Here is an 11051-nt window from a genome sequence, read left to right on the forward strand (position 1 = left end):
CTCAGGAAAGATTCAGCTTTACTATAAGAAAATAATTAACACACAGGCCTCCCTTTAAATGTCATGTAAAGGTCAGAGTTTAAGTGTTTAAGTTACAGCAAAGACTATAGTGACCATTGGCTACTGTCCAACAAGTAGCAGAATCTCAAACATTTCACAACTAGATCTCATTTTATCATTCTTAAACATTTGACGACTCATTTTCTTATTTAGCTTACTAATGATGAATACACATTATAACCCTTGCTCTATGAGCACTGTACTTCAAAAAGGGCCACTGACCACTTTTCATCATAGATTTCCACATATTAAACTTCCATGAAGGCAAGTGTCGCTTACCAGGTGCCAGCGCCTTGGGATCATATGCAAGAGCCCTGCTCCAAGTGACAAGGCTTCACCAACTGTCCACTGAGCAATTATTTATCAAAGTTAAATGGAACACTTGACCACTCTTTGCTGCCGGATTCGCTGAAGTTCTAGCCGGAGGACGTCAGGTATAAAGTGTTCTGTACCGGATAGACCCACATGGTCATTTGCAGGTCATACAATCCTGCACCAACATCCAACGGGTAAAACCTGCTAAAAATGCAGAGCCTTGACCTAGAAGATGTCCTCAACAGATGTTCCACTGAGCAAGGCTACTCCTTGATGAGTGTACTCAGACAGCCAATGGGTGAGCCTTAGGGGGTTTACCAACCCCATGCATAGTAGTAGGAAAAAGTGCTGCAAAGGGCATATCATGCCAAAGCTCGCACAAGGCAAGGCATAGAAGATGCATTGTTTCAGTCCTCTGTCCCCTGTATTGCTAGGGATAAAACCCTGACGCCACAATTTACCTACACAAACGTCTTAATATCCGTTGACTTAAAAGGTATAGGGTTGTGCCTGAAGGTAGTGCCTTCCATGTTCCTACACTAAACGTGGAGTTAGGTTAGGACAAAAGGCCAAGCAACTTAGTCACTTTCTATCTGTAAATGTAAAGCATCTTGCTTTTATGCTGTCACTCATACTTTGAACTGGCTCTGAGGGTCTTTTGGTCACTGAGAAGTCTGACAATATACACCAATGGTAGCTCAGGTTGTGACGGTACATTTTATATAAGAATTTGTATTCCCTCTCGTTCACCCACACTCACACACCGATGGCAGCAGGCTACGCAATTAAGCGTACAGTGTCTTACCCAGGGACACTTTGACATGTGGAGGAGGTGAAGATCGAAGTGCAAAGTCCACGATCAATGGACGACCAATATACCTTTTGAACCACAGTCATCCCACAGTAACCACCATTCATCAGTAATTTTCGCAAGTCATCTTAAGCCATTGGGCAGTAGCCGCTTTCTGTTGTTTGAAACACACCAAAACATGCAAGGAATATATTGTTACATGCTGTGCCATCTTCTAATCCTTCATCCTTTCCACACACTGTCAATGTATCATTGACTCGACAGCATGTCATTCTTCCTGTTCACTTGTGTAGAGTCTTGAAAGCTGAAGATAGGGTCCAGGGTGAATGTACTTTGACAAAGTTGGGAGCACTTTAGCCAAGAATAGGGCTTGTGCTTCAAGCAATAAAGGGGCAGATAAGTCCTGACAACAGCTGCTATATATGGTTCTATGCCGATACCAAAGATCAAGCTGCGTCATGTATAGACACTGGCAACAGTCAAATCATGGCTTGCATATACTAAGAAAGAGGGCTTAACAGGTAACATGACGCTGGCAGAAGTAAGGTTATTGTTTATCGTCTCTGATAGATGTTGAATCTCTGTTTTGTTAGAAGTATTTCTCAAAAAGCAATGGCTGATGGGACACACCTTTTGGTAAGCCATGATTTAGTATTTCTTTCTTCCTGCCAACTCAAAATAATTACTACCATCTTAAGTTGACTAATGCACTGACTGTATAAATGTCATCCTTTTGGGTGTGCATAATTATGTGATTGTAAAGTTTTATTCAACGGAATCTTGACATTTCTGTAGAAGTGTTACATAGCCTACATGCAAAGGATATGGTCGCTGAAATTCAAAAAGCTAAGGCATTGTATACGGTGTGGGTGTCTCCCACACTGCTTAGTCCCAAGTGCAAACATTGTGAGACCATTTTCAGTCAGCCAACTAACATAGAATAGTTTCATTATTCAATGTAGAGTAGGTACAGCTTAAATGATTGTGGTCCAGGCTCGTACCTATATATTAAATGTTCCTTACACAATAGGCTGCATATAAACAGTTGTGGTACGAATCAGCTTGTTTTTCGGAGTGGATGGCAAATTGAGCACATTGTTAAAGAAGCAACATTGTGCAAGAAGAGTCATAATGGAGAGCATAAGATGAAGAAACAGCTACACCCTGAGTGCTAAGGAAGAATTTTAGGCCAGTGCCACAAGCAACACCTAGAGATGTGCAACCAGGCTCATTCAGATCAAAGGTTGCAGGCTGCAGCGCTGTCCACTTGAATCTGCCTCAACACCAGAGACTATCTCTTCTACGCCGATGATGAGCATGCTTACCTCATCCCTTAGATGTTAACATACGGGTGTATGCATTTAACATTCTCTTATACATTCAGCATCAAAGGTGCACACCCACGCACAGGCCTGGCACACAGCAGCAGTATGCATGCATGCACACATATCTATCTACGCACACGGTGTCCCTCTCCCTGAAAATGCATAGCGAAGCACACGCACATGCATCTTAAGAGGGGCAGATATATAAGTTATTTAGCATGACGTGACACTTTCACGGTCTAAATGCCCTAGTGTTGCAGTAAACACGTCCGAAGGACCCTATAATTCGGGTTCCTCATGAAGTATGGATGGGGCTAAGGATGGCCAGGAGTATGCAGATTCAGCCCGCATCATCTTCCAAACACAAATCAAGCAAGGAAACCTAACCTTTGCTGTTGTACAAGTATACATTAGGCCTATTTTTCTGACCATACCCATGCATACACAATGGTGCATGAACAAATGCGCAGGAGTGTGTGAAGCAGATTCAAGGAAACCTCTGAGGAGATGCTGCATGCTGTGTAGACAGACAGCCCTGATGCTTGCTTGCTTGCTGCTGCCTTTGACGCGGTGATGGGGATTTTCCTCTTCCCTTCTCTCCCTCTCTCTGTGTTGCGGTAGCCGACGTGGCCAGCGAGCTGTGATCAAACTGTGCCTTCATCCCTCCTCTCTCATCAGCTGGAGGGTTTCAGCAGCAGGGTGCCCCAGATTCAACCACCTGGCTCCTCCCATCGTGCAGAGGCTGCTTCCTATCTAACGTGGAGCACTACTGACACCTTCTGGCAAGGAAAATGGAAGTGCAACAAGGAAGTGCATGGGGGTTTGAAATGTAAGATATTTTCTCTTTCACAAACTTCATAGTGTCAAATTCTGAAGAATGCCTTTAGTCAAACTCACTTTGTCAAAATCAATGAATATCTCCTCATGATCCGCTACCTGTCCGTAGGCTACTGTGTGTGCGCTGAAAACATCTGGTATTAATATACAGCCTGGGCTTTGTAAGCAGGCAAGTCGCTAGCTACGGCGGGCCCCTTTGTTTACATACACTTTGTTTACATGCCAGTTTACACAGCCTAGGCTGTGTATTAACATTGGATTTTTTTTCAGCGCACCCGCATACATACAGGTAGAAATATTTAACCTTTCAATTGATTCCATTGATTTCCTTGCTGCAGTGATGCATCTGATTAACATTCCCAAAAGATCAATGCAAGGCAGTGGCTCTGCATGAGGCACATAGGCCTGAGGTGCATGGACACTGAAGGGGGGGAAGAAAAAGGTACATCAGTGTAGATACCGGATCCATACCGATGTGTGGTGTTAATCTAGTGAGTGTCCCTCTGGCAGAAATAAGTGACTGAAAGGTTGAACAGCACAGCAGACCAAAGAGCCATTACCAAATAGGTCCAGCTCAGCATCTTCTTCCCATATAAGCAGCGTTTTCTTTTTCTTTTTTGTCAGAGGAGTGTTGCCAGGGTTCAGCGGACCTCAGGGGTGACTTTGGGTTGAGCACCGTCAGGCACTTTCTCCCTTTGTACACTGGAGTGTATTATACAAGATTGTATCTGGGCTTTTGTGCATGCTAGGCCAAATCCAATAGGATATTTAAGTTATATGCAAAGCTCGACTCAAGCTGAACAGTGCAGGTCCATACTGCAATCAGCTAAATGCACATCCACTTCCCTTTTGTTAGATATGCAGGCAGAACGCCTTTTAAAAAGAAGTAGATTAATTTAGCAAATAAAAGGATATAGAATTGTTAATGTGCATGTGTGTAATTTGACTCTCTTCAAATGATACAAACACAATCTTTAATCAGCTGTACATGCATTGGCACAATGTAAGATGTTTTGCATTTGACCTCTGATGTGGAAAAGGAATCCACACTTCATAAAAAAGGTAGAAACAATGCTGAAATGGAAAACAGAATTTGCAAGAAATTATCAAAATGTATACTGAGTGAATGCCACATCAGGCTTCACAGACACTTTGCTTGTGATATCAGGTTTTAAGCACCTCTCTTTACAATACTATTGGCAGGTAATACTTGAATATGTACGCAATGCTGAAAATATAGAGCATTGTAAGGAAAACAAATCCCCCCTCCATTCAATCAAATATAAATTACATATACACAGGAAGTTTGCTTGGACGGATTGTACACACACACACACACAATAAAAATCTCAAAACCTTGCTTTGTCATGATACTGTTAATACAATGTGGAGGGACATTTTTACAGGCGGTAAGGAGGAAGACAATGGGAAGATGTTAAGAGAAGGGACAGCTGACACATAGGAACAGACAGGAAGAGAAAATGGCACTATGAATTACACATTTGACACCACCACCACAGACACAGATGCAGTCCACACCTGTGGAGTAGAGCAGTTTGACTCTTCCTCCAATGTTCTAGGCACTATCAAACGCATGGCAACGCGACAGAGAAAGGAGGAGAAGGACCACAGTGAAGTAAACACAAAACACGCCGTCATCTCTATGTCCAGGGTGTCCTCCTATTACCGTATGCAAATACAGCTTTAAACTGCTGTGTTTCGCTTAGTGCATGGGGGCTGGCCTCGGTTTGAACTTGAAATATAGTGCTGGGAAAGTTACACTGAAACATCGAGAAATAATTTAATATACAATAAAGTGGGTTTTAAAAAAAAACTAAACTAAAAAAAACAACCCTGGGTTATTTTATCTCATTCTGTTCACAACATAATCATTTACTCATAATTAAATTGACTAACCATTCTCCACACGCATATCGACACACATTGTGCAATTTGGTTTTTACTAAATGAAACATTTTCTAAAACTGGGCTCCCCCGGGGATCCTAATTGATTCATTAGGCTCTATGGGGCATGAAATTCTAATCTAACCAATGTGTCCAGAGAGGCAAATCAAACACACTGCTGACGGCATGCCTCACCTGGATAGGGGGTTTTCTCATGCGCTCGTTCATTGACCTGCTTCAGTCCTCCCGGTGCTAACACAGCACAGAGTCAGGCTTCACTGCATTGACAATAATAGTAAAAGGACTTTTTTTCTTTTCTTTTCCCCCACTCCCGTCAGCCTAGGCATCGTCTTGTCTCAGAAAGGCACGTCACTGAGCTCCACGGTTCACTATACTGCTCCGGTTCTTTGCCCTTCGGTTGTTAGTTGATTTTTTTTCTTTAGCAGCACTTTGCATGGATCTCCGTTTGAGAGAAAAATGACACTTTGTGACCTTGTCAATAATATCAACATACATACATATTTACAGGGAAGAATCGTCTCCTTACAGCAGAAGAGTCAACAGATTTTTTTTAAAAACAATTTCTCTCGACACACACCTCACTTCACTCTGTCTGCGTATGTGCACAAGTGTTCATAGGTGTGTGTGTGTGTGACTGTACATATGGCACGAATGTTGAAAGATACCACACGGAAAAGAGACAAAAGGGAACACAGCCTAGATAATGGTCTTTGTATTTGTGTGTGTGTGTGTGTGTGTGTGTGTGTGTGTGTGTGTGTGTGTTTACGAGTGCTTGATAGTGTATTTGCCTTTCTGCAGCTGGGAGATGTACAGCTTCGACTTGGTGCCGTCCAGTCGCTTGAACCACACCTCATCGTTGTTGACGGTGGTGATGATGGCACTGCGTGACACAAACATAACATAATGCAATCAATTCCTGACCCTCAACAACTTGGCTTAAGCGGTAAAGAGATATTATGCAACAAATAGCATGAATGGACTCTAAGGTGACGTTTACATGACAACAGTCTTGCTAAAAACAGGAAAATGTTTGCTTTACTTTTTTAAAAACATTTGCGAAAGTCCTTTTCCTTTCAGAAAGTCCTTCATAGAAAAGAAGCGATATCTTCTACAAAGGGCAGTGTAACATTAACTCATCGTGCATAAATGAAACATGTAATACAATCTTTCTTTTTTCTTTTACAGACATCTTCACAGACGTCCGACTCTGGAATAGCATTAAAAGTGCTTGTACATCAGGGCGCTCCGGTGGCCTAGTGGATAAAGTGACCACGTTGGCTCAGGCCTCGTCGCAGGTTCGAATCCGACCCGCGGACCTTTACTGCATGTCACCCCCCCTCTCTGTCTCCCCATTTCAACTCTGTACTATCAAATAAAGCTTGACAAAAGCCAAACAATAATCATAAAAAAAAATAAAAAAAAGTGCTTGTACATGTGATCGACTGAACCTTTTACCCCGTGTTTAGGTTCTTTTAATCCAGTCAGAAATCATGTTATGCCCGGGCCACACATCCTGGGCCGAGGCACTTTCTACCCGCTACATGTTAACGTCCTTTAGACCAATGAATGTTTGGCATGTATGGATTTCCAGCCCCCTGTATTGTAACTCTACCTATACATTCAAAAACGAACTGATGTCATTGGCATACCCAGTATTCACTGAGCTTCCTGTCTGGACTACAAACAGGCAAGCATGCACAAAGAGCAGAGTGTGGAATCCCAATCATTCAGCCTAATCCTCACGTTGTCCGTCTTTGTTTCAATCCATCCACTATAGCCTCCATTGCACTCAATCACCACCACGTAACCACAGCATCACGGTCGCTCACACTCACACAATGTGTGAAGAACACAAGCATCTGCTGACGAGTACACACGTCATTTAGCGCCAAAACTTGCACATTCTAACACAGAAATCATCACTCCATCAAATTATTTCAAAAAGCAATAAACCCTGCTCCCACACACACACACACACACACACACACACACACACACACCTAGTCGGGTACTCGTCCTTCCTGTTGATACAGATGGCCTGTCCCCTGAGATACCACTGGTTGTCATAGAAAAGTCGACCGTCCTCGGAGCGCGCCACATGGTGATGTCTGTCAGGCTTGGCTGCAGGAGCTGAAGGGAGAGAGTTAGAAGGAGAGAGTTAGAAGAAAAGAAGAAGACAAGGGGAGTCAAGAAGAGAGCAAGTCAGGCGGGGACATTGTTTAAAAGCAAAGCCTCGTTTCCACTGGGCGGTGCTTTGGCTCTGCACTCATTTTTTTTGCACTTCCACTACCAAAAGTTGGAAAAAATACCCAAATAAGGGAGCCCAGCCGCACTTATTTTTGTCAGCCTTTCGTTGGGGTACCAAGCCATTTCAAAGGGTTCCAAAACGGTGGAGCTACACACTGCAGTCCGTAGATTGGTCGACATAATAATTTCTGTGTGAGATAAAACACCTGTGAAGAGTCTTCTGTTTAGAGAAAAAATGTGTTTTTCCTCTGCATTTAGTTTGATACTCTAGTTACACAGCTGTCGCAGCCACAGCCGCTCGAAGGCTCTCAATTAACAGTATGTACACTGGCCGCGGCTATCGCAAAATAAGGGTGCTGTCTGCAGTGTAAACTTAAGCCAGATGGGTTACCGTGCCCTGCCGAATGGTGCCGAACTGGGCTGCTCAGTGGAAACTAGGCATAATTGAGCGCAAAATGTTTAAAAAAATTAGGACAGTGAGAGAGAGACAAAGACAGATGAGGAGGGAACAATTGTCTCCTTTTCAACTGTGCACTTAAGTGCTTTTTTTTAGCTGTATTGAGTGGACCCCTCCTGTGTGACTGTGGGTCGATGGGCTGCACTCAGACAGATATTGACTGTAACCAAGGACAAGGGGCAAACTCTTACCGTCCACCTTCACCCTGTGTGGCCCCAGTGATGCCATCGCCTGTGGGTAGAGAGGGGGGGGGGCAGACACAACAAGAATGTCAACTCACAACATTAATCACCATGTATGTGACTACTTTGTTTGTACGCTTCCAAAATACCTTTCTGATTGCGGTCCAGTCCTCGAGAATATCAAGGTCTTGCAGCATGTAAACGATATAGGGTCGTAATAGAGCGGTTAAGGACAAAACATTACAGACGGTAAACATTAGGCATCCGTCTCAGTAGCACGAATAAGAACAAGGACGAAAAGGATATCAGAGACAACCACGGGCTTCTTCTTTTTGACAGGGCACGACGGGTCTTTCTTCTTGTTTTTCCGTGAGTGCAATCCATCATTCCACAGCTCTGGAAAGCAAAAGAAGCAATTAGAGAGCAAAGAGACACTTGTACCATATGCCATTAGCTATATGCTACAAGTTACTACTTTAGAGAAGTATAAACTTTGCATCATGTTCATTAATGTACCCCTGTCTTGACTATTTTTATTCAATGATTATTCCCCTGTAGTAACAACTGATTAAAAGGTTTGTCAGTTATCAAATTCCAATTTTGATAAATTGTTATTGTTCAATAATCACTAATTACTGCTGAATACAAACGTATGTGTATTAGTTTTCTCTGTTTCATAATAAAACAAACTGAACACTGTAGGCTTGGGGGATGCTGGACAGATTTCAGGACACCACTGTAGGCCCAACTTCTGATGTAGTTTGGGCTTTTTACTGGCTGAAAGATGAACGAATGGATCAAAACAATGTTATTTTTTGACAACTGTTGAGTAGCCCTCATCAGTACCTGAAGTGATGTCAATACTGTGTCTGTCTTCCTCCAATCTTCTTATCTTCTCCTCCAGCTCACTCTGCACTGTGTCCAACAGCAGCAACTTCTCACTCTGGAGAGGACATAAACAATAGGTACAAGATAACGCCATCATTTAAAACCATCTCTACAAGCAGTAAACTGAGGTTAAACTGAGTCGATATAGGCCATGTCCTCAAGATGTACGCAAGTATTTTTACATACTTACTTCAACATCTCCACAGGTCTCAAAATGCTCCAGTGTTAGTATCTTGTAAAAGCTTGGTTACATAAATACCCGTTTACCTGTGGACATGGCCTTAGGTAGTGTGTCCAAAAACAGTCATTTATTTGAACAGAATGTGGTTTGACATGGATGATGCAAAACCCAGCCCTCGCAAAAGCCCCTTACTCATTGGTTGATCTCTCACCTCCCAGTGTTGGCAGGCAGCCTGGATCTCACACTCATACTTGTTCTTCACTGAATCCAAGCACAGCTCCCTGTAGATCCCTGTGACGACAAGACACCATTTCAACATAAGGTCAATCTGAGGCAGCCAGCAGTAGGCTAAATATAAGAATTTGATTTTGTAATCTATGTGACTATCTAGTCTTTAAACTGCAAACAAAAATGTTTACTGAAGTTCCATATCATAAAGTCACATCTTATTATCTTCGCATATTACAGCAAAGCCTGTGATATTGCTTTGGCCCACCGGCAACTTTAGTCCTGATCTGCATGTTCTCCTGCAGGTTGGCTAGAGGTTCCAGGTATTCCTGGGCACAGCCAGCCATCACCTCCTGCAGCTTGATGTCCACCTGGCTCAGACGCTCCTTGTACAACCTGGGAAGAGGAAAAATATATAAAATAAAAAGGAGGCAGATTCATTGTGTCCCTTGTCTCCTCAATAAGAGGATGCAGAGCCACGTTACTATCTTTTCTCACAGCAGTTTTTTAAGGTGAAGTCAGTGATTCTGGAGAATGCTTGAATTGTCAAAATCAGTGAATATCTCCTCAAGATCCACTACCTGTGTGCACTGAAAATAGCCTCCAAACACCTGTGTTTTTTATTCTACGCCCAGCATTATCCTACAAGGATTGATGCAAAGAGTGACCATGACAGATAGTATCCAAGATCAGATGACATGACAAGCGTCTTGGAATCTCTGGCACAGACCGTAGTAAAAGTTCAGCTTCAATACGAAGTTATTCCGGAAAAGACAATAGTGGAGTGTAACAATTTCTGGTGGGAAAACAGCATTGGGGGGGGAAGAACTTACTGCTCCTTCAAGTCGGTGAACTGTTTCTCCAGTGTGGTCATCTCATCCAGGCACTCCATCCTCCTCCTCTCACAGTCCTCATCGTCCATCTCTGTTCACACATGACAAGGTAATACATCACTTCAACATCAACGGCTTCTCTTAACAGCTTCACCATTCATTTCACAGTAAACAGCAATAGATAAACACATAGGCCTATTGTAAGCTCTATCCCAGCCTCCCATTGGCGAAACTGTCAGCTAATTTACGGCAACAACGGCATACTGTGATGAAGCCATAGCTGACATAACACATATTCCAATCGTATAGAAATGAGCAGCGACTTCATATTTTAGGGCCTATATTTATTTTCCTACCCGAGCTGTCTCCATCTTCAGACACGGACGAGCTAACGGTGTCCTCCTCGTCTGTGCTGCTTCCGTCCTGCTCGGGAAAATCCACCTCCATTTCTTCGTGATTACTTTCCTTCTTCTCCCGGGAGTGAACCGGCATTGCGACTGCCAGATAAACCGGTTTTAACGCGGAGGAAGGGCTGTTAGTTAATATTTTTTAAGAATAAAAAGGCAAATGTTCCTCGGGGAGCTAACCGGTTAGCTGGCTCGCATTTGGACAGCTGGAAATGCAAACATGGCCACCGTCGGCCAATCACATGGAGCTTTACTTAGACCGTCCAATCAAATGCTGGTAGGCTATAACTGTTCCTACGGAAGTATTTTAGGGATTTGTAGTTCATTCAACTTTTTGATAACAAGACACAGCCA

At 43.1% G+C, this 11051-nt stretch overlaps 1 protein-coding gene across 1 annotated transcript; it reads right to left on the minus strand.

Moving 5' to 3' along the window:
- Window positions 1-4335: 4335 nt before the first annotated feature.
- LOC307266142 (breast cancer metastasis-suppressor 1-like protein-A) lies at window positions 4336-10892 on the minus strand. Its single transcript, XM_080048079.1, has 10 exons — window positions 10647-10892; window positions 10291-10381; window positions 9726-9853; window positions 9441-9520; window positions 9007-9103; window positions 8467-8556; window positions 8310-8374; window positions 8170-8209; window positions 7275-7404; window positions 4336-6154 (listed from the first exon to the last, which is right to left on the minus strand). Exons 1-10 carry the CDS (start codon window positions 10780-10782, stop codon window positions 6037-6039), a joined length of 975 nt encoding a protein of 324 aa, XP_079904205.1. The 5' UTR covers window positions 10783-10892; the 3' UTR covers window positions 4336-6036.
- Window positions 10893-11051: the final 159 nt, after the last annotated feature.

Source organism: Ammodytes marinus (assembly GCF_949987685.1).
Source record: "Ammodytes marinus genome assembly, chromosome: 19".
In the NCBI taxonomy this organism is placed as follows: Eukaryota; Metazoa; Chordata; class Actinopteri; order Uranoscopiformes; family Ammodytidae; genus Ammodytes; species Ammodytes marinus.

Coding starts and splice junctions, on each gene's coding strand:
- LOC307266142 (XM_080048079.1), bottom strand. CDS start 10,782: ATGCCGGTTCACTCCCGGGAGAAGAAGGAAAGTAATCACGAAGAAATG. Junction 9,104..9,440: donor CTGCCTGCCAACACTGGGAG/GTGAGAGATCAA, acceptor TGTCCTCTCCAG/AGTGAGAAGTTGCTGCTGTT. Junction 7,405..8,169: donor ACACAGGGTGAAGGTGGACG/GTAAGAGTTTGC, acceptor CTCTCCCTTCAG/CTCCTGCAGCCAAGCCTGAC.